The 24,163-nt window shown below is 33.5% G+C and overlaps 1 protein-coding gene across 21 annotated transcripts in view; it reads right to left on the bottom strand.

The window, feature by feature from the left end:
* Positions 1–24,163, bottom strand: part of LOC128242756 (myosin-11-like) — an 86,277-nt gene that overhangs the window by 9,831 nt on the left and 52,283 nt on the right. For all 21 annotated transcript variants that reach the window (XM_052960040.1, XM_052960032.1, XM_052960042.1 and 18 more), the window contains 17 exons: positions 23,672–23,965; positions 23,202–23,453; positions 21,505–21,747; positions 11,011–11,094; positions 7,325–7,408; positions 6,663–6,804; positions 5,899–6,092; positions 5,018–5,185; positions 4,352–4,519; positions 3,746–3,865; positions 2,960–3,091; positions 2,535–2,699; positions 2,012–2,098; positions 1,560–1,732; positions 1,144–1,218; positions 514–678; positions 277–379 (listed from right to left, as the gene is read on the bottom strand). In XM_052960040.1, the coding sequence (XP_052816000.1) occupies positions 277–379; positions 514–678; positions 1,144–1,218; positions 1,560–1,732; positions 2,012–2,098; positions 2,535–2,699; positions 2,960–3,091; positions 3,746–3,865; positions 4,352–4,519; positions 5,018–5,185; positions 5,899–6,092; positions 6,663–6,804; positions 7,325–7,408; positions 11,011–11,094; positions 21,505–21,747; positions 23,202–23,453; positions 23,672–23,965 (2,649 nt within the window). The remainder of the gene's footprint in view (positions 1–276; positions 380–513; positions 679–1,143; positions 1,219–1,559; positions 1,733–2,011; positions 2,099–2,534; positions 2,700–2,959; positions 3,092–3,745; positions 3,866–4,351; positions 4,520–5,017; positions 5,186–5,898; positions 6,093–6,662; positions 6,805–7,324; positions 7,409–11,010; positions 11,095–21,504; positions 21,748–23,201; positions 23,454–23,671; positions 23,966–24,163) is intronic.

The raw sequence follows: 24,163 nt of genomic DNA, 5'->3' as shown, positions 1-24,163 counted from the left end.
TAATAAATTGTCATTTGGTATTCTTTCAAGCATATAAGAAAAAGAAAAAATTTGGATTCAGTTTAAGATCGCAATATATATTTCATCCCGTGAATATAGCTTATGGTGCTCACTTGGTGAAATATATTTGGATCTTGCACTGAAACAAGCAATTACCTTCTTCATTTATTGATAAAATCCTGTTATTGGTCAACTGATTGTTTGATTGACAACAGGCTACTCGTCAATTAAAAAGGATTTTTAGAGCTAAGATAACTATGCCACTACACAGCCTACCTGTGAATTGAGCTGTTGAATATTGTCTATGTTAATCTTAAGTCTGTTGTGAAGGTCTTCTATGGTGGCCATCTTACTGGACATTTCCTGGTCTTGTTCCATTCTGGAAAAACAAATAAACAGCTTCCATTTAAAAAAAAGGGTGAAAATTCAAGACTGGTCAATAAAATACTATAATATATTAACCATACTTAAGTAGTTTCTTAACTCATACCTCAACCTTAATCAAATACTTACTCATGTTCCTCAAGCCTGGATCGTAGCTGGTTCAGAAGCACCTGTTGATGTGACGAATGGTTCTGTAGCGCCTTGAATCTCTCAGACTCGTTTCGTCTCTCATCCAGTTCAATCTTCAACTTATTGTTCTGCTTCTGGTACTTGTTGATTTGTTCCAACATTTGCCTTGAGAGAGAGAAGGGAAATAAACTAACTTAATAACATAAGATAGTATGGATACTCCAGATATAAAATGCAATGCAAATCATCGAACAAATTGTGTCAACATAAATCGCTCTCATTACTTTAATCTTATGATAAAGCAGTAAAAGAGAAAGTTCAGTGAGTTCCTTTGCTGATAAATAACAATGCTTTAAGTATCTGTCAGGGGCATTAATAGACCAAATTAGATATGCATGTCTGTCCTGCTATTAAAAGTGATCCACCATGCTCGGTAATGTCGGTAGAAGCATTTTCTGGCATTATATTCAAAACTAACATAAACACATTTGTTTTTAAATTACATGCATGCCCTTGCCTACAGTGCCGACATGGTGCAATGCCAGTGAATTGCTTTGTTTTCAATTTAGATGTGAATTGATCATTGAGACTAGTGCATGGATTATGATACATGTTGTTATTTGAACTTACTCTTTCTCAGCTGTCAACTGCATAATGGCCTTGCTCTGTTCCCGGATCTTGTTACCGAGCTTCTCATTAGCATGTCTGTAAAAATGAAATAGTCACATATAAATGAAACATTCATGTCCAATCAAAGACTTTAGCTTGATACATTTGAGAAATCATGAATATTTTTAAGTACATTCAAACAAAGCATAGTCACTTTAACAGTTGATCCTGCAAGACAGCAGAATTTTTAACCAATATTTCATATCCAAATTTTTCAGTCTAAAAATGTATTTCATTTAGAACCCTTATGCCAGGCAATTCAACCAGTGATAGAAAATTAAAGCTGGTTATGACATTTACGAAGAATCAACAATCTGCATATTCCTCTGGACATTTAAATTGAGAATTTACAATAAAGCAACAGTCTGAATACATACTTTTGTTCCTGTACCCAGGTGTTGACATTCTGTACAACAAGCTCGCTCTCCTTATGTAGTCGATCTCCATTGGTGCGTGACTCTTCCAGCGCCATACGTAGGCCCTTGATCTCCTCATTCGCGCTCTGGTAGTTTTGACGCATCAGATCAACCTCTGTGTAGATTTTTTCAGACTGAAAGATAAAATAATATAAAGTTATACAGATACAACTTCTTTGCAACTTATTTTCCAACAAATGACAAAAACAACTTATTTTGAGGAATCAATCATTCATACTGGAAACGCTTGTCAAGTTTTTTGTCTTTATATAAACTTAATATAATATCCAAAATTATTTTCTCTTTTTATTTTGTCAAAAAGTAAACACAATATTTAATATAATTATGTCTCGATATAAAAACATTTAATTTTGTCATTATTTTGATATTTTAAGGCCTTCAGATAAGCTTACCTCACAGCATTTCAGCTTGTACTTCTCCTGAAGAGCAGACAGCTCCACCTTCACACAGACCAATTCTTCCTCCTTGGCGGAGAGCTCCTGAAGGTTATTTATTATCATTCTTGATACAGAGAACCAAAGCATGCAATTACTATGAATCATTTACCAGGAAAGAGATAAATGATCAAAAGCATTGTCATCAGGTGGCATTTACTTTAAAAGGCATTAATTGGCTCATATATATTTTTCCTCTGTCTACATGTTGATGACTCAAAGCAGAACTGAGATATATGATACATGTAGTTAAGCACCCCCATAATTCACCAATAAACACCTTATATGTACATCAATTAATCAGTACAAGAGTACACTGTAAAGACTTCCTGTTTCTCTCCGGTGGCTGTATGGTGTCCTACTGGAGTTCATCACTCTTGATCGCTATTCCCAACAGTTTATAGTCTGAGGCTAGGCAATACATTTTATAAATCTCCTACTCTAAATATAACATTCCTCACTAAATCCATACAAGACTTACCTGTAGAGACTGTCTATTCCTATCCTGTGATTGTATGGCGTCCTGTTGGAGTTCATTATACCGGGCCTCAATTCCCGATAATTCCTGCTCAGAGGCCCTTCCATGCTCCTGCAGCTTCTTCAGTTCAACCTTTTGGCGCTGGGTCTTCTGCTCAAAGTCTGCCAACTAAAGGTACAAGAATAGTTAAATAGTTTTTAATATACCATATGCAAAATATAAATGTCCAATTTCAAATGACCAAAATGAGTTAAGATGTAATTTTCCTACGATTCATCACATAGCATTAATGCATTTTTTATTTACTTATTTTTTGGTACATCATGCATAAAACAAAAAACAACCACCACTAACATGAATTTGGATTAAAATAGCTTTAATTGAGAGGAATAAACTAATTCTAAAAGAAATAGTCTAAAAGGAATTACATCATCAGCCATAGCGTCATTCTGCTGCTGCATGCGCGCGATCTCATTCTTCAACATGGCCACCTGCTGACTCTTATCCCCGAGCTGTTCCATGGACTCCTTGTGGTTACCTTGGACAGTTGTCAGTTGGACCTGTGTTAATAAAGAAGTAACGATCAAGATATGTGTCACTATCATTGTCAGCACATCTTTCTTCAACACCTGGTGATTCACTTGGACAGTAGTCAACCGGACCTGTTAATGTTATATGAAGCCATACATATACAGTCACTTTGACGACTTCTGTAGTCAATCAGACCTGTTAATGTTATATGAAGCCATACATATACAGTCGCTTTGACAACTTCTGTTATCTCGATGTTCTAGTTATGTCAAACTTTCTTTCGAAAATGTTTGGTTAAGTAATACATGTTTTGTATGTTAGTTAAATTATGATGTCATAAAACATTATAATAGTGCTTCATTAAAATGATATTTAATATGATAACATTTGCTTTGAAATGATTTAACCAGAAATGTATGAAATTAAAGGGTTATTCGTACTCCGTTTTTATCCGAAATCTCGTATTCGACTTTTGTGGATTTTTGCAGCTTGCGCTTTGTGAAACCCAAATCTGTGTTTATCGACTTGATTCGAATATAACCATCAAAACGCACTACTAATAACCCTATTTCATTCAACTCTGTTTAATCATATATATATATACATGACACAGAAATTTCCTTCTTATAATTATCATTTCAAAAGCACCTTCTGTCTGGACAAGAAGAAATGTAAAACATTACCTTAAGATCATGCAGTCTTTCCTCATGCTGCAGTAACTGGGCGTGTGCCTTCCTGTAGTTGTCTTGGCTACGTTCAAGGTCCGCCTGCATTTGGTGTAAAGTCTCCTCGTAACGTGAAATCTGTAATAATAAGTGGTCAAACATTTAAAAAGTGTATTATTGATAATACGTATTCCTATAAAATAAACTCATACAACTTTTATACAGATGGGGCCTTATAATTCATCAAGCATCTTAAGTCATTACCTAGCTTAACTCCCTTTCCTAATTTAAGTGTCTCATTGGTCAATTGATATAAAAACTTAATAATTTCTGAAATACTTTATTTTCATTGGCATTACTGAAAATACGTAATTTTATTTTAAAAGCACTTATATATTTCTTTTATATTGATTTGGAAATTTTAAGAAATCAACTACAGTTAGGAAATGACTTAAAATGCTTAATAAATACGGCTTCAGAATATCATGGAAATCTTTAGATCTAAATTGAAAGAAGATAAATCACAGACAATTTTATAGTGGTTTATTTTTGCATTGGTACTTATTTCACACAAATATTTTCACGGAAATCTCTTCATTACTGAGAAAATTTAAGATTGCCTACCTCTTGTTGATGTAGCTGCCGTTGTTTCTGCTCCTGCTGCAGGTTCATCTTGGCCACATGCAGCTGTCCGTCCCTCTCTGCCATGTCCTCCTTCAGAACCTGGATACGCTTGCTCTGACCTTCCAAGTCATCCCGCAATTTCTTCACCAGATCTTCCTTCTCTAACAGCTGTGTGGGGAAAGTCAACATTGTACATGTCAATTTAAGTCAATTTTTTATCAGTCATTGCAAGTCAAAAGTGTACATTTGATTTTAGATGAACAACCTTCGAGTCAATGCAACTCAACATTCTACATGTCATTTTAAGACAACATTTTTCATGTCATTTAAAGTTTACATTGTACATGTAATTTTATATTGTCCATCTTAAGGCTGCTCAGAATATGCAGTATCTTTAACATCAATTAAGTACATGTAGCTGACTTACATGAAAATGTCTCACATTGTTAACAAGCTAAGAATGCATACATATTATTTTATTATCATAAAAAGGCATTCAAACAAACATTTTATGCAGTTTTCATTGTGTCAATAGTCATTTTCATTCATCGTTCCCCTTGATTCTATACCAACAATCAGAAACACTATGCTCATGTCAGAAAATGATCATTCAATTGATTTCACCATTAAATCACTTGCAAAAACAATTAAATTACTCATCATTACCTTGTTAGACAATTCCTTAATGTCTTTCTGGTTGGAATCAAGTGAGTCTTCAAGGTCAGCGTTGGTTCTGCGGGCGTTTTGAAGCAAGTGGGCGGTCTCCTCGTGTCGGTCTCTCACCCCCCGTAGCTCGTTCTGTAGCTGTGTGAGGATTGTATCTTGTTGCTCAACCTGTGTGTAAAATAAGTTGTTGTGGAATTTCATTTGTTTATAGATGTTTATGAAACACAATATCATGGAAGGCTAATAAATATATGAAGTGTTTTTGTTGTTGTTTTTTTTAATAAATTATAACTGAAATCTCCTTATCACATCCCCCTACTTCAAGTTACCCCTCCACTTATTAAGCCAGCATGAAAATATTTCTACTTCTTGTTAAGCTTCCTTTGTTACCTCACTCCCACAATGTTAAATTACCCCACCCACCTGTTCAGTAAGTATCTTTATCTGTTCCCTAGCTCCTTCCAACTCCCAGAGACAGTTGTGGGACCGTTGTTTACATGCTTGACACTCATGTATAGCTTTGTTCCCTACCCCTATTATCCTCTATATATCAAAATCCCATTTTCTTCTTTCCCATAATACATCATAATCATTACCATCCACCCACCTGTTCATTCTTAATATTTTATTGCTCTCGCTCGCCACCAGCACCAATTAACATTGGTAAGACTCTTGTCCACAAAATAATATACCCTCCACCCATGTGTCAGCATATTTTCTTGCTCTCTCGACCCCTCCAACTACACTTCACATTTTGTAAGGCTCTTGTTTATATTCCAGGTCCCCTTATCTATCATTATTAGTCTACCTTTCCCACAACTACATCTAAATATTAATTAACCCCACCCACAGTGCAAACAATATCAAACTACCCCACCCACCTGTTCAGTAAGCATCTTCTCCTGTTCCCTCGCCCCTTCCAGCTCCACCTGACACTTGTGGGACTGTTGTTTATATGCCAGACCCTCCTGTACAGCAGCATGTTGCTCCTCCTTCACGTACATCAAGTCCTTACGTAGTTTGTCTATCACAGATTTCTGTTCATCGATCTCTTCTTCAGAGTTGGCGTTACGATCTGCAAAAATCAATGCAAGTTTATATATATTATTAATAAGATGTACAAAATAATTCAAGTATGAATTTTGATTGTTCACAAGCATTTAATAATGGGAATGTGAAATGTTGTTATCGAGTGGGTTTACCTCGCAAACTTCCTTTACTGGTCTGGGAAACATTTCAGACATGTAACCATCTACGTCCTTATAAATAAACACGTAATTGCCATGCCATCATTTTATGATATTGACCATTAAGTCCAAACGGTCTATGTTCCGTGTTTTCTGAATATTTAAATCCCATATTTAAAGCTGAAATCTCACAGTTGGATCGTTTTGACAACTTCTTTTTTTTTGTCTTTGAAGGAGCTGTTTTTTGCGTAAATGTCTGGAAGCTAGTGATTAAAGACTGCTGACAAAAGTGCAGATAAACAATTGTGATGTTCTTTTGTGAGTTATCTTATACCACTGAACTGAAGGCATTGATGCCAACATCAGTTCATTTAGAGACAATTTCATTTAGAAAAGGTCAAAACTGTCGATCTGCGAAAGAGCAGCTTGAACTAATGTTATCTTAAACTTAAGCTCACCTCGGAGTGTCTTCAGCTCCATCTCCAGTTTCCTGTTAATCTGTTCGTGTCTCACGACCTCGGTGACTCGCTGGCTCAGCTGTTCCTGTGTCGTCAGAAGGCTCTGTTCCATCAACATCAGCTTCTCTTCATGGTGAGCAAGCTGGAAATACAAGAAAGAAACGTCAGATTTGGTTAAAAAATATTTGATTTACGAAAGAACTTCAAGTATGCAAAGTCATACCCCCAATATCAGAATATGGGATTGGGCTGGTAGAAGATAGACAACATGTAAAAGCCCTTTTCCACAGTGTCAGTTCTAAAGGTGCTGTAATCAATAGTTAAATGTGGATTTACACTTAAAATTTTCTTGAAGAAATTTAAATTTATCTATGGAATTTAAAAAAACTTATGCCTAAGTGTTAAAAATACTTAAATTACAGGCCTACCTATCCATTGTAATGAATTTCTAAGACCGGAAAATCAGACCCCATTTTATCTAAGCTTAAGTTTGCAGCTGGTTCATGATATAACATGCCAACCTTTGCAAGTATTATAGAGAGATATACACCTCCCTTGCATAGTAATTGTACTGGGAGTGAGCCTCTCCCAAATCAGAACTGTATGTTCATATGTCCCATATCATAAAAATCACCCTCGTATAACAATATAATTAGACCCACCTCCTGTGCACAATCCTTGTACTGGGCTCGGGCCTCTCCCAAGTCAGATTTGAGCTGATCTCCATCATTCTGTAATTCTGCGACCTGCAACAAAAAACATGCATGATTTTTTGAGTGTGGGTGTTTTTTCCAGTGATAAATGCTTTAAAGTTTTTAATAACCTCCTTATGTTTTAATTTGGTATCTTTCATAATAAATATAATGACATAGAGGTTAATTTTTTGTTTCCGTGTAAGATAGCAATACATGTATCTTTCACAGTGTGAGCACCCGAAGCTATATTTCAGGAGTGGGGTAGCCACATATGAAATATTTACTTTTGGTGTTCATGACGTATTTTGCAATCATACACTGAAACAAACAATTTTCATTTTTATTATAAGCTAGAAAGGATATAAAATGACATTTTATTGTAGTTTTTCAGAAAAGCGTGCCAAATTGTATGCGAAAGGAACGTCATTTCGGAAATGGTGTCGTTAAAATTTTGTCTCAGTGCGCACTGATGTTTGATCTGGACGTAGAATGGGCTAAAATTTCAAAACAGTGAAAAATATTAAATTAATATTTTCACTGTTTAAAACAGTGAAATATTATTTTTATTTAACTGATTCATCTCTATAAACCACCAAAAGCATATTATCAATCTATTTATTAATTGAGATTTTAAATGTGACAGAAAAAAGGTTTGAAAATGGCATAATGCATTTAAATTTCTAGCATGATCGATGAAAGCTATTCAGAAATAGAACAACTAAATGCATGGAACCACAGTTTTTTCACTGATAATATATTGATTGCTTTCAAGATTCACCTCACTGATTTTGTTCCATTAACAATTTATGCTTTTGTCAAGTTAATTTCAATACGCCAACACATACTTTATGAGAAAAGGACAATTATGATTCAACCCATCTTTATTAATAAATGAAAGCTTTTGTTGTCAGTTTCATTGTTGAAATGGTGAAACCTTCTCATTTTTAATGCAAATTTAGCAAAGTTAATGAAACACATTAAAAGAATGGTTGTTCAATGCATAATTGACAATAGCCCATAGGTGGCAGTATTATAAAATCCCTGACCAATACTATAGCCTGTGGTTTTCTTATTGACTGTTTGCCTTTTTTAGTTTGTTTTTTTTAAGTTCTAGAAAAACGTGGTTTCACCATATTCTCCAAACAAGAGCGCTTAGAGAGTCAAGGCCAAATTAACGGTCCTCTATTGTTGTTTTTCAGTCCAACAAGGGACATAAATTCACCATTACTGAAGCCAGAATTATATTGGAATAATACTTTACAAATACATGCACATATTTTATGCCCTGGCAACATGTGAACCAAATTTCATTGAAATATCTTCTTTGAACGACATCAAGGCTATGACAATATCTCGACCTGTTTTCTTCACAATTAAGGTAAAAATGCTCCCGACACTGGTACATAATTGTTATTAATGTTTAATGCTTTTTTACAAACGGTATGAATAAACAAACAAATTTCAAACTTTGTCTCATAATTAATACTTCATAAACAAAATTATCTGCATTCCCCATCAGATTGACTCTTTGATAACAGATTGTTTGTATTTTTGCTTTATAAATTAAAACAAAAGCAATATTGCATTGCAAAAGATTAAAACGGAGGCGTTTTTATCTTATGTTGCAAAATTGTATTTTGTGACTTTTCGAAGCCTGGTAGTTTTTTTTTTATTCTTACGAGCAACATTAAAATACAGGCAATCTTTACAGGCTGGTGTTAAAATAAATTAAGCACTAAATTGACTTTGCCAGTTATATACAAGTTTCAATTTTGTTACCCTCCTTAAATAAAAAGTTTAATTTAAGCCATTTTTGTTCTTTGTAATTCAATTTCAATATGTTATTTGAGATTTTCTTTTGCTTTGTATTTTTTCACAAAGCATACACTGAATTTCATGATAGATCGCATATCAGTAAATCCTCATTTAATAAAAAGTCAATACTTTTGAAAAGAGATTCGTTTAAGAACATAAAGAAAATGCTATAAATAAAATAAAATTACTCATTTAAAATTTCGAGACATAATAGCTACATAATACACTTGCACAAAAATTGCAATCCTAATTCTTAAGATGTTAACTCAATAATTAATAACGAGCAAGATCCAGTACTAATTCTTGCAATGTGAACACAATAATTAATACCGAAAAGATCGTTTTGAAAAGAAATTATAATTTGTACAACATTTAGACTTCCACTTAAGGTGCATGGTAGGTCAGTGCAAATATCTTATAGAAAGTGAAGTAATTAAAAGACGAGAATAATTTCCATAAGTTCGCACAGAATTGAAAAGCCAATATTTGTAAGTAAGACATGTGAGTGATTGAAAAGACCAGATGAGTCAATCCTATTGAAATGATGAACAGAAAAATTTGAGTCGTTTGAGTCGTTTGAAAATTGAAAGTTCCAAATTCTTTCACTTTTAAAATGGCTAGGTTTGAACATTTGAGAGACAAAATAGGCAATGCTTCTTATAGGGATATTTATTCAATAAAACCATTGAATTGATCATTAAAGCAACCTAGCAATTCTAAAATGTTTCTTCGTTTAACTTTTTCGATAATCCAAACTGTCCAGTCTTAATAGATATACAAGATAAATGATTGAACATTTTTCTATTCCCTTAACCTTCCATTGCGGACTCAGAAAGGTAACGCTCGTCTAAAGACCACTTTGTCAAAGCAGGGTCGATTTACGAATATCTCCCAACATGAATACACAAAGGTAAGTGAAAGGCTAAATATTGACTGATCAGTGCGCTAACTTGATCAAATATTCAACTACTATTCATATATTTTACTAGTGTTTGAATGTGGGTATTTAATTTTGAGGCAAGAAACGCTTCAGGTACTAAATGGAATGATTAATTCTTCACTAAAACTAAGACATGAGCCGAATCGCACAGTTTTGCCTCTAAATCAGGGGCATAATTATTACAAATGAAATAATTATTCATATAAAATATAAAAAATAAGGTATTCTTCAATGCATTTTAATATCCATTCTTTACTTTCATAATGACGCCATATATGCGATTATGTTAAATTGACCTCGAGTTTAGTATTCAAAATGCACAATGTATAGTGTTCCTTGTAAACATGTATCTAACGCAAATTTAAGTGACATAATGCAATTTCCAGTATTACTCGGTACCCCCTAAAATGTCTTTGAAATGAAATACCTTAAGCTACAAAAAAGGCAAATGTATGTCCGGACAGGTAAGAAAATCAATCATAGGCTTATTAGAATTTCTTTTTTCATATTGAGTACCAACGTGTATATGTCATTCAACAAATCTATAAAGAGCACCAAGGATTGAACAAGGGGCATAACTCATTTTTTTTTTAAGCCTGTTAGTTATGGGCCTGTCTCTGACATGTGTACCAAGTTTCATTTCGATATCTTGAACAAGTTGAGGTATATTATGGCCAAGGTTAGTGTTAGCATACCAATGCCAACATATAAGACGATAACTCAAATCTTGTTTCAAATATTCAAATGAAACTTGGTATACATAATGCCTCATTGTTTCCCCTTTAAAAAAAACCTAAGGGAATATAAAAGCAATATCATCAGCATTAGGCCCGTCAAAAAAGCTGTGATTTACAAAAACAGTATATCTACTCATATAAAAGAATTGCTAAAAACTTACCCTCATTTCAGCTTGTTTCTTGGTCGCCGAGAGACTGTTCACTTCCATCCGCAGGCATTTTATATTCGACTCCAGCTTATCAATCTGCAAAATAGCACTTTCGTATTTTCTTGTCAACCAATCACCATCCAATCTTGGTTTTGACCTGGTTTCCAAGTCAAGGTCGGTACGAAAATTGTCAGATTTGCTACGATAATGACCTCTCTGATGTTGTTCCTTATTATTCTGCCGTGCTATTCTTTCACGATATTTGCTACTTAACTCATCCACACGTTCATCGCTTACTGCATTATGAACTTTATTAATAATCAAACTAGCTGCATTTGGTGGTATACGACCTTTTGTCGGAGGGGTTATTTGTTCGTTACGATCAGTCCGTATTGTGTTAATGGTGGGTCCATAATACGGCTGAGTGTGTATTTCATCCTGAATTGGGCCCCTATAGGGGCTATAAGTCATCTGAGCACCAATAGATGGAGGCGGTATATTTTCATCCCCTATTAGACCTTGACCTTTCGATTCTGGGTCAGAACTTAGGGGTCGATCATCAACTCTTGGTAATTCCCGGGAATTTGAATATTTATTCACAATATCGTCAACAGTTTCCCTGTACGGTGATTTAGGTCTGGAATTCTCTATAATGTTATCACCGTAATTAGCACTTGACCTCAGTGGTGACCTTGACCTTCTATCTTCAAAGTCAACCCTGCTTTCTCTTGGACTGATATCGAATCTGACCCCTCGCTCCTCGCCACCTGGAGATCTACTCCGACTATGTCTTTCCCCTCTGGTCCCGTCCGGTGACCTACTTCGGCCATCTTGTTCCAGTCTTGACCTGGCAGAGTCCTTATAAGGTGTAGAGGTCACCAGTTGACTAGGACGGAATGGTTCCACCATGTCCTCCACAACGACGCGTGGATATGACATATCAGCTAGTTCCTCATAGCGTTCAAGCCAAGACTTCGACGGGGAGCACAAGTAATCCTTTTCCATTTCACTTGCCATTTTTTTGGCGATCTAAGACCTTTCAGCAATATAATATGTGCGCTATCTATTTATGTCTATGTTTCATTTTCCTTGCTTCCTGACTTTCCCCTAAAGCACAAAACATGGTTAGAATTTCCCTAGTAAGATAATCTTAAACAAGTAAAAGAGGATTTAAAAACACCAAAATATCTGACATACCAATACCTCTAAATCTCCTAAAGCGTTACATTATAAGAATTCAGAATTGACCCTTTTTATCATTCACCTAATTTGAAACACTCAACAGCAAATTGGATATAATCAGAAACAGAAGAAACGCAATTAATTACTGATATGCCCGAAACTTGACACAGCTATTAAAACAACTAAAGATAAATTTGAACATGGAATAATTTAAATTACCAACTACAAACAGAATACTGACAAGTGCATTATGACCTTGCCGATTTATCAAATATCCCAAAGTAATCAAGTTATATCTCAATATTTCATAAAACCCTCAAGACGTGCATGACAAATCCCGATTTTTTTGCGTGAAAATGGAGAAATTAATTGATATCAAATTCCAAAATGCCTTCAAGCTCTTGCATATCTTCCAATTAAACAATGCATACCCTTGTACCGATCCTTTTAAGAGTCTACATTACTAAATCCAGCCATTAAAAATCGCCAATATTGAATCAAACGAAATTTCATTTTAAATGCTATGTAAGATGTAAATGTCATTTTAATGCCTTTGAAAGCTTATTCCTATTGAGAAAAAGGCAATAAAAGAATCAAAGACCAATGACAGCTTAAAAGTCAAACATAGGTTTTTTCATCAAGGTATGATGATATTTCAATAAGCACTTGGTAACATTGAAACCACCCTTTAAGCTGCACTCTGACACAGATTGAAAGTTTTGACAACTTATTTATTTCTTGTCTTGGAACGAGCCATTTTTTTGCGAAAATGCATGGAAACCAGTTATATAAGATTGCTGACAAAAATTAGATCTCAGATTTTTATATTTAAGTTCAAAAATTGATGTTTTATGCTTTTTTTGGAAACTGAGTAACGGTTTAAGCCATAAAACATTAATTTTTCAAACAGGAATATGAAAATTTGTGATCTGATTTTTAGTCAGCAATCTTTTATCATTGGTTTGCAGATATTTACGCAAAAAATTGCTCTTTCCAAGACAAAAAAAAAAAAAGTTGTAAAAACGGTATATCTGTGAAAGTGTAGCTTTAAGTAGAGTATGAACTATGATTGAGAAACAGTGAGTGTCATCAACATCTGTCTAGACTTAAAAAAAAACTTAACTTCTAATTAAGAAAAAATGGTTGAAATCATACATAAGTAAACAAACGTTCCTTTGATATAATATGTAATAATTTATTCCAATATTTGAGGAAAATATATTTTATAATCTCGTATGATAAAAAAAACCCCTTAACTTCTAATTAAGAAAAAACGGAGCAAAAAAACAACCCCAAATGCTCTGAGTTGAATTCTTACATAAGTAGACAACGTTTCTTTGACAAGTTCAGCAATATGTAATAATTTATTCAAATATTTGGCGACAAGATATTTCATTACATCGTATAATAAATTATGTATATTCAAAGACCTTTTACATACAGTTTGATGTAAATGCACGTCATTATGTGCTTGTTCTGGTATTAAATTTGATTCACTATCAGGTTACTTCTTCAATCCAAACATTATTAAAAAATGTCATTTCTTACAATGATGATATAATTTAAAATCTTTTACTAAAATACATCAAAATCGAGGAGTGAACCATTTTGAACCAAGAGCAAATGATCATTGAATGATTTTGTGCAGTCTGTCATTACAAAGTTGCCTTTGTATTCAACAATTAACTTGGATGGAATGCATTTTGGATACCAACAGTTATCATCAGAAGTAACAAAATTATCTACTAAATAAAATAAATATTGAAAATAAAATTCAGCAGCCAGTATTCTGCCTGATGCAGAAAACCTTTATAAAAGTCACTCAATTTCCAATCCAGGATCTCCCATTTTTAACTGACTGTGCATCCCAATAACCGTTCATTAATTGCAAACCATATATTTTACCCAGTAGCAACAATAATGAGCCATCAGGGATACTTCTTTATTATTTTGACATTTATTATGTATCCCTGTCTCAAGTCTGCCATACTAAAAAAATCGTCAAAATCGTTGACGGCCATTTAGGTGGTCTAACTTTGTTATACCCCATAAAAATTACCCGAGACCCTCATTTTTTCAAGCAGGGTGGTCACAAGACCCCAAGCTAAAAAAATCCTAAGGAAAACCCTGAGTAACATAAAATTAATGAAATTTTGTTTGCTCTGACCTAGTAGTGTTTTTATCCCTCAATAAAATACTTCACAATAGCACACTGAAATGACTAGAAAGTACAACTAACAATGCTTCAGACTAATACAACTTCAAAGATTCCAAAATCAATAAAATAAAAATTCTTGAATTTCCTGACACCACTTATACAAACAAATTACCATAAACAGAACCCAGCCTCTATTGTTCCATCATCTCAAAACCAACAGGTCTCCGATAAACAGTTTCCATTACAGAAAAAATCCATATACATTAAAGACTTGCAAATAAACACGCAATTACGATCTTTAACTGCAACCTGCAGCAATTGTTACAACTTCAGAATTTGTTACTATCCTAAGTGTAATTCCAATCTATTATCATTAAAACCAACAAACAATTTGTGACATTAATGAAAATCCAGGTTAGAGTCACAGGTCCAACAAACACTTTGTAACAATATTAGTTGAATGACTAAAATATTTTGTGACATTATTAAATATCCAAGCTAGAGTAACAATTAAGTCTGACAAACACTTGGTAACAATATTAAATGAAGGACTCTAAGGGCACAGTATAAACTGCCTGCCACTAGAAATACAATTGTGAACAACTTCTTGTCAACACTGAAACATTAGACACCTTTTTGCCAAAACACATAAAACTGTAGCAAAATTTCACAAAAAGTGTGAAAACCCAAAATTTCACAAAAGTATGAAATACCAAAATTTTACAAAAAGTGTGAAATTATGATAACCAACTGCTACTTAATTCTTATACAAAAAATACTGACTAAAACTTCTATATCCTTATACTAAAATTAAGCCCTATCCTAGTTATTCCTTCTTTTTTATAATATCCAGATCAATAAATACTGATACTATGTTGGCAGGAACTCTTAATTACAATAAGCCGCTGTCAGTCACTAATTAAATCCAATATTCACTTTATCATACATTCTCACTTATGATAATATTGATAACAAAAACAACACCTTCTTTGGAAATACACACACATATAAACGTCGAAAATATTCCCTACTCCGTTATTTAGTTATTCAGATATTCCCGACGTAAGCACTTCCATCTATCAAGCTAATCTTCCGATAGTATGCACAAGACTACATTCCAAACCACTATCTATAGCGTATTCACAAAATATCCAATATCGTTTTAAGTACTCAAATCTAGTTTGTCAACGTTTCATTCTGCCCTAACCCCGATTGTATTCTGAGTATGAACTTTGCTGAATTTGATAAGTTTATTTGTTTTCAATGACCTATCGATACTAAATATATATACTGCCAGTAATTTTATCTCCTGTTTCAACGTTAAAAGCTACATAGAACTTTTGTAAATAAATATCTAATGTAACAAAACTCTTAAAAATTTGAAACGTCTTGATTTCACCAATTAAAAAAAACAAAAAAAACAAAAAAAAAAACTAGAAAGTTATTGAATGAGCGCAAATTAACACAATTATTTTTCTGGGTCTAATTTGACTTTAAAGGAAGCCTATACCTATTATTGGAACATGTTTTTACTTGTATTTATATGAGAGGGAAAATTTCAAAAAGACCTAAATCAACACGAGAAGTTCAATAAGAGAACAGCTACTGGTTTCCATCAGGCGATATCTATCTGTGGATATTTATGAAATTGATTCTCACATATTATTGGTATTCCATCATATTTTATTGCTATTTTGTTTTATCAAAAGTGATAAAATTTTCAACCTAGGCAAATCGAACTTGCATTATTTATTATAAGTCAATATTGCATATTCCTGAATAGTGCGATAAATAAAACTGAAACATGTTTAATATATTATTGGCGCTTGATTATATAACAAGGAAAATAAGTTGAAGGCAATATAATTTTCGCAAATAAAGTCTAAATCTAAATCATATTTATTCTAAATATCGATCCAGAGAAAAAATAAATTGATCAAAGAATTTGAACTAACAGCTATTAAGACTTGACTCCGTGACATTTATTTATAATCTGAGCTTGTTAAGGAATGAAATACCAAAGGTTTTTCAACATTAAATTTTAATTACTAAATGAAGCAGAAATTCAAAGAGATTGTAACGAATACATTGGTTGACCAGTTCTTTAAACCTTGTTTTCTACATGTATCGAATGTTATACACCTTGTAACTCAAACTTTTGTGAACTAATCAACATAGGGTGATTCTTAAAAAGACTATCAGATAATAATTGTTGGTCAGGATTTTTATCTCTTTGTTTATTTTGTATACAATAAACAATACAAAAAACTTTGCAAAATATCATTGATACTTAACACTGAAGATATGTTTGTAAGCTGTTTCATGTTTTGTAACTTCTTTTGGAAAAATAGATTCTTATGTTGAACCTTTTACATAATGTGCAGATGATATAATGATAAATATTTCAAAACCTGGGAAAATCCATATTGTGCAAAATAATTTAGATAGCTGATGTTCATTCATTTTTTTTTCCAGATTTTAAGGTAATTTTTGAACAAAATAAAATAAAGAATTTGTTTTCACTTAATCTCACAAGCCATGCAATCAAGTAACCTTAAATTCCATCCTAAAATCTGAAGTTAATTGTCCTACTTATATATATCAAACAAGTCGGATCAGCCCCATGAAGTAAACGAAAGCGCATGTCTGTTGTTTTGTTTTTTTTAAAAAGTAGAGTAATTGGCCTTGCTTAAAACATGTGAGTATATATGTCGCTGTCAACATGTGGACTAAGTTTCATGTGAATATTGTAAACAGTTTTTGAGATATATCCAAAGAGTCTTTGCATGCCAAAACTGCTGTTGACACAAAGGCTGCCACAATTTCTCAACTTCTTTTCTAAAAACAACAAGAGCAGTCTCAGATCAATATATCCCCTGCCGAATTAAGAACAGTATCAACTTAGCCTTATGGAAAAGGATTACAATTAAAGCTAAACAAGAACTAAAAAAAATACTGCAACAAAATGTATGGTTTTGATGTGTACTGCACTTCTCTAAAATGTCAGATCTGTATATGAAGTTGGAAGTTAATACCTAAATACTTTTCAAGTAATCCGCTTGACAAGATTGCATAGGCGCACACACACTCGCCTTCCCCTTCACACTTTTGCGTGGTATAACAACGGAAAAACACATTTACGTTTCACTTCCAACATGCATGGCGAAAGTTAACTTAACTGAAGGTCTGTTTCAACCACAATTAAATGTTACACGTAATTCAAAAACCTACAGATCAATGCAAATCAATGTGAAACAATGTGATACCTGGTCCGTGAAAAAAGATAGCACTAATTCAATGTAATTGAGAGCAATCTCTAAAACGAGTTAGAATTAATTTAGGCCTACAAAAATAAATGCTTGTTTCTGGTTTTCATGCTCTTAAAGAATTTATGCAGCATTTATTGCTAAAAAATAATAATTTTGAAAAGGCTGTAGGTAACTTAAGATGAAGGGACTTATTTTTGAAGATCAAGGATTTCAAATAAAAAAAAACCTGCTTGACCTCAGTCCTGCTTGGGGCATTTATAGAAATGTTCAATCTCTAGAGCATTTTAGACAGTTAGGCGCAGGCTTGAGACATAAAAGTGTCTGTGTGGAGCTATATGTATGCACAGCAACTGTCTTAAACTAGACTTTCAGATCATTGTGCAAATTTCACTCAATATAAAACTTTGATGGCAAATTAAAGTTGAATGGACAAAATTAAAGAATTAACATGTCATTCAGAGCACTGAATGGTCAAGTCCAAAATTACACAAATATTAGTATAATGTAATCTCCTCATGAATAGATAAATATAGGCTTGAAATACACATGTCTTAACGGATTATTTCCACAATTGTATGTTCAGAAAGAATGCACAAATCCAAACAAACAACTACGTAACTTTAATAGACTGTCAAATTTAATTTGGAGGTGAAAAGTAAACAATATAACAGTGCTCTATGAATATTTCATTACTGGTTCCTTATAACAGGCTCTTCATAAGGCCAAAAAAAATGTTTTCGAATTACGCGCACAAACATTTGGCAGGGAGGTCACACATTTTTTTTATATTTATTATTTTATTATTATTATTTTGTTTTTAAGTTGTGTGTAAATATTATTGTCACACTTAAAGCCGGGGACTTTTGGTTTCAATCAACTGAACTTAAGCGCTCTTATAAAAAAAAATATTTACGCATGTTTCCGAAGCAAGGAGCTACTGAAAATATGTACCCTTGAGGAAAACAGACAGAATTATTTTTGTCCAATCACAATTAAAAAATCAGGGTCAGGCAGAAAAAATTAGAGTAAGTCAGGTACCAAGGAAACAAACATTTGTATTTGTTATTTTGTTAGGCCTAAGTCAATTAACAAGAAATTGTGAAACTGTTCCTTTCAATCGCTTTATGCCCTTCTATAAGAAAACAAATAATACCACATATAGAACATTTCATTTCTTGACACTCAAATACAAGAAGTCATGAATTCCAAATTTCAATTCATGCTAATGATCAACTTTTATTTTGTGTACTTTTTTTCTTCAAAATCAGCTTGCACGGCAATAACTTTTGAATGTATTGACAAAAGCCCCAATAAAAATCTGTTCATCCGCAGTCAGCATACAAATACAGACACATAAACAGTCCACCGACGTCCTACATTAAAGCTATAATGTAGTCTAACGAAATAAAATGTCTGATGTAACTATCTGACTTCATATAAGGAGATACAACATTCTAATTCTGAACCTTCAATGTGAAAAACTTCAGTGGCTTTTCATGTTAAAACATGCTACAAACTTTGCTCACAAATTTTAGAAGCGGTACTTGTCGTTCTTTGAAACTAATCCTATTTAACCCCCAAGAATTACCCCCCTTGAATATGTCAGTATTTATAGGGCACTATTTTCCACAAGTGGCTCTTAAAACTCCCATACGTACTTCATGTTGCTAAAAACAATGATGTAAAAGACCAGCCATTGATTGTATAACACTTGAAAATGTCAAAATCGCCCCGCTACTGGGGTTTAATTGGTATGATAGATAATGCACTACATCTGGTTTCAAATCCTTTCGCCTGCATTTAAAAATCTTTCACTGCATTGTGCTTTGTGTTTAAAATGTGCTTTTTATCCTTTAGACTCATATGTTTAATGTTTAATTCACAAGCATTTGTTAAACATGACTAGGTAAAAAGCTTGGCATGTGAATAGTCTAGCTGCTCCCTTTAGGAATTGTTTTTTTGGACCATTTTCTTCAATTCTTCTTTTATTGCATTTTTTTATGAAAGTGTCTGCTCTTTGGAAATGTCCTTTACCTCTTCCGTGGACTCTTCTGTTTGTAACTGGCTATTGGATATATAGCGGCATTTAATCTTAATAATGACTCTGTGAAGTCCACCTGCAGAGTGAGAGGTCGTTGATTCGCACACCATTTTTTTTTAATTCTAGCGTGGTACAATTTTGTCTTCTGTGTGTTGTTATTCAGGTTTCTGAACATTTATAGGTTTGCTCAAGATGTCGCATGATTCAGCTTGTTTGTAAACATTCATCATCTTTAAGTACGGCTTAACAGACATTTATCCTTAAAATGCCATGTACATGCTTACAGTAACTTTCATTTTCCTATTGCTTTTCAAAGAATGAAAAAAAATATATATCAACGCATGTGGTACATTAAATTGATAAATTGCACATTGCTGTAGCAAATCTGACAGTTTTCGTACCTGAAAACATGATATACAATATAAAACAGAAATGTCAAGAGCTAAATAAAATATTTAAAGATGCATTCTCACATAATGACACAGTTTTGACATCTTTCTTATTTTTTATCTTTGAATGAGCAAAATTGAAATGTCTGGAAACCTGGGTGATATAAGACTGCTGACAAAAGATCAGATCACAAATTTACATAATGACGTTCCAAAATTGATGTTTTATGGCTAAAGGCATTACATTTTTTCCGAAGCTTGAGATCTGTTCTATAATGAATTATCTTATTTTATACTGAATTCGCTGATTCTGACATATTTTTTTTTTGGTCAAAACTGTAAATCTGTGAGAGTGCAGCTTTAAACTCTATACAAGATATATATATATATATATATATATATATATATATTAAAATCTTACAAATGGGAAAAATATTTAGATTTATAAAATCATTTATATTGATTTTTATTTTACACTTTTTTAACAAATCAGTAACTCTGACAAGACATGATCAGACAATCATTTAAATCTTCCGCATTCAAGAAGTCCATAAATTTTGTAAACTGACTTTTATCTGCATGTTATCTATCATAAGATTTAACTGATGTCCTTTTCATAATCCTCCAGGATTTACTTTAAAACATTTGCAAGAAAGGCATTGATAAGTCTCTTATCCTAAAATATTCTCAAATTTTCTGAATAAAATGCTGAAGAGTCAATTGAAATCTGGCTTTTCAATGTAAAATTTGTCATTCCAATTAAATCATGATTTTGACACTTTTTTGAAAACTCAACAAACTTTTGAAAACTCAACAAACTTATTTTGCAAGATAGATCAATCAATTTTTAACTTTAGCAAAAAACTTAAACTTAATAACTAGTGTTTATTTTTGGTCTTCTTAACGATTAAGGTGGCAACGCAGCCAGGTGGCCACTTATTGTTTATTGACCAATAATAAATGCGAACGTTCTTAGTATTAAGCGGGAAATTGTGACCCCTTGTGGTATTTTTGTACAGGGTCACCCAAGGAAGCTTCCTGTAAAGTTTCATTGACTTTGGACTGGTTAGTTTCAGAGGAGATGATTTTTTTACTTTAAATATAATCTTCGCAAGTTTCTGAATAATAATAATAAATTTATGTCTTGGAATGAGCCAGTTTTTAAGTAAATGTCTGGAAACAAGAGATATAAGAATGCTGACAAAAGAGCAGATCACAGTTTTCATATTTGTGTTTGAAAATTGATGTTTTGTGGGTAAAAGCATTTCTATCCCTTTAAGAAAATTGAAATTTTTGGCAGTTTACCAAACAATTTAGATCTGTACTATTGTGAGTTATATTTTATGACTGAATTGAAGGCACTGATGCCAAAATGAGCTGATTCTGAGACCCCCCCAAAAAGGTCAAAACTGTTTATTTCTGAGAGTGCAGCTTTTCAGAAATTCCGGACAGGTCTATTCTACTCACCTCTTCGTTCTTGTTATGCATATTTTCCTTCAGCGCCTTAATTTCTTGCTCGTTACGCTTAATTTGATCCTCCTTACGCGCAATCTCCTGCTCGAGAGCCGTAACACGTGCCAGGGATTGACGCAGATTCCCGTCCAGTTTGGAGATATGATCTTCTAATTGTCGGACATCGTCTTTGTGTCTTGCCTGCGCCGAGGCTAGGTTCATTTGGAGTTGGCCGCAGTTCTGTTCCAGTCTATCAATCTGAAAGAGAAAGATTTGAAAATAGTTAAAATACAGAGCTGATCAGGGTAAGGGTTGCAATAATCAAGAATGCATTACAAAAAAACTTGTATGATTTTTGTTCAGCATTGAACTAGCTGCTCTTTCTTTCCTTTAAATTTTGAAACAAAGGACATTAAATACATATGATGGCATTACCCAGGTTTTAAGGACAGGGTGATGCAAAAAAGGGACAGAGTTTAAAGGACACATCGGGCTAAGAATTTAAAAATTTGACAAAAATCTAAAGGAATTTGATTAATTTAAGTAGTTGTACATTTAGGTACTGGTTGGAGAGCAGTAGCCGGCAGAAAGCAATAGCCGGCAATCGCTTTTTATTTGTTTTGTTTTTTAAATCTTCTTAAAAAAGGTGAGAATGGTAAAAAAGAACCGTATCCAAGCAACACCATTTGCATCGAATCCAACACAAAGTGCAATTGAATAAATTTGCATATCTAATTATAGCACTAGCATTTACCGACAGTCAAGTATTGGTTATGAACGATTATTCGTCGATGAATCACAGCAAAATGTATTTTTAATAAAGCCTGTTGAAATGATATTTTCATATTGCCCGTCAATCGCTTTCAAACAATATTGAGACATATTCAAAATGTTATGTATCCATGGTGTGGTTTTAGATGCGTTGTTAAAGCGAGACTACTCCAGCGCTTGGTTACCAGTATTACTTCCCTGTTCGATAGAGGCGCCCTATGGGGAAATTAAAAAAAACTTAATAAGCCGATAAATATCGGTTTTATAGTCAAGGAGCGGTACTGAAATAAAACTGCCGTGTACTGCTTCTCATAATCCGTAAAATGACACTAATTGATTACCCCCTTTGTGGCCCCAATTAGGCACGCGCTTCGTGATGACACAAATTTTAATATTGTAAAGTTAGTAGTCCTTGACCCCTAGTTTAATAAAATGTAAGTATTATTTCCGTTACATTTCGATCTACCGAGAAAATCTTCAAAAGCATGCAAAAACTGCCGGCAACTGCTCTCCAACCAGTAGTATAATTATATTTATAATACTATTATAAGCTTTTAAAAAAACCAAACCAATTTATAATTCAATTCTAAGAAGGGTACACATGATGGTCTCAAATAGAGCAGAGGGGTGCTACTAAAAATGGGCAGGGTGCAACACCCTCCTATAACGCATTAGTTATAACACTAATGAGAATGTAGTCAGTGCCACTTGTATAAAATATATGGAGAAAAAATGTTTATACCCAGAATGAACATCCAAAAAAATTGAAGTACAAGATATAAGGATATATATTTATTTAAAGTTGGGTGTATGATAAAAGAAACACTAAACCATTGAGCTATTTTCTGACATACATTCCAAGTAAAACAATAACTTAAAACAGACACTTTATCTTTTTTCTACATGCTAAAATTATTTAAATCTTCATTCCTAACACTGACCTCTTTGAGTGCAGCATTTTTCTGTTCTCGGACACCAGCAAAGTCAATCTTGAGCTCATTCAGTTGGTCCTGATGATCTGAAAGTACTCGTAACTTATTGTGTAGCTCGTTCTGAGTTTCATCGAGCGTGTATTCCAGCTGAGTTATTCGCTCTTCCTTTTCGATGAATTCTTGGTCGCAGTGGTTGTGATCTCCGCGGTATGTTAGCAGCTCATTCTCGAGACGTTTTGATCTCTCTTCAAACTTGTATGACTGAAAATCAGAGAATAATATTATGTTTGTTTGTTGAGAAATCATATTCAGAACACTGGTTTTATTTAACCCTCCCCCAAAACTTCAAAAATGTCAAAAAAGCATTACCTTAAAGCTGCACTCTCACAGATTGACTATTTTGACAGATTTTTTATGCAATTTTCTTAAAGCGATAGTAATGCTTTTAGCCAAAAAACATTAATTTTAACAGTACCAACCTCTTCTTGCAAAGCCCCGTTCTTATCCTTCAAATTTTTAATACTGTCTTCTGCCTCCAGAATACGCGTCTGCGCTAATGAAAGCTCCTCCTGACCCTGATTGAGCTCGGTGGTAAGCTGCTCGATAACGTCCTCGCATTTCTCCACCTCATGTTTGCTTTCTGCGTACATCTTATTGAGGTTATCGATGTCGTTGCGGAGGGCATCGTTAATGCTGTCTTTTTCAAGTTCTCTGTTACGAGACTCAGCTAGTTTTTCTTGGAGGTTTTTGACGGTGCCATCAAGATGAGTTACCTAAAACAGTTAAACATTAATTTCCTTAGAATCGATTTTTTTAACAAATTTTTAGCACGATTAAATATTCAATTATTTTGAATAAGATATTTCAGACTAAGTCTATACTAAGATATTTTGATGCATGATTGTGTGGTATGTCTGTGTTGTTTTTAACATCGTTTGTCTCTCACTCAGTGTCTGGTCAGCCTTAACCTT

The sequence above is a fragment of the Mya arenaria genome, chromosome 8 (genome assembly GCF_026914265.1).
Source record: "Mya arenaria isolate MELC-2E11 chromosome 8, ASM2691426v1".
In the NCBI taxonomy this organism is placed as follows: domain Eukaryota; kingdom Metazoa; phylum Mollusca; class Bivalvia; order Myida; family Myidae; genus Mya; species Mya arenaria.
This window is presented reverse-complemented; position numbering and strand designations above follow the sequence as displayed.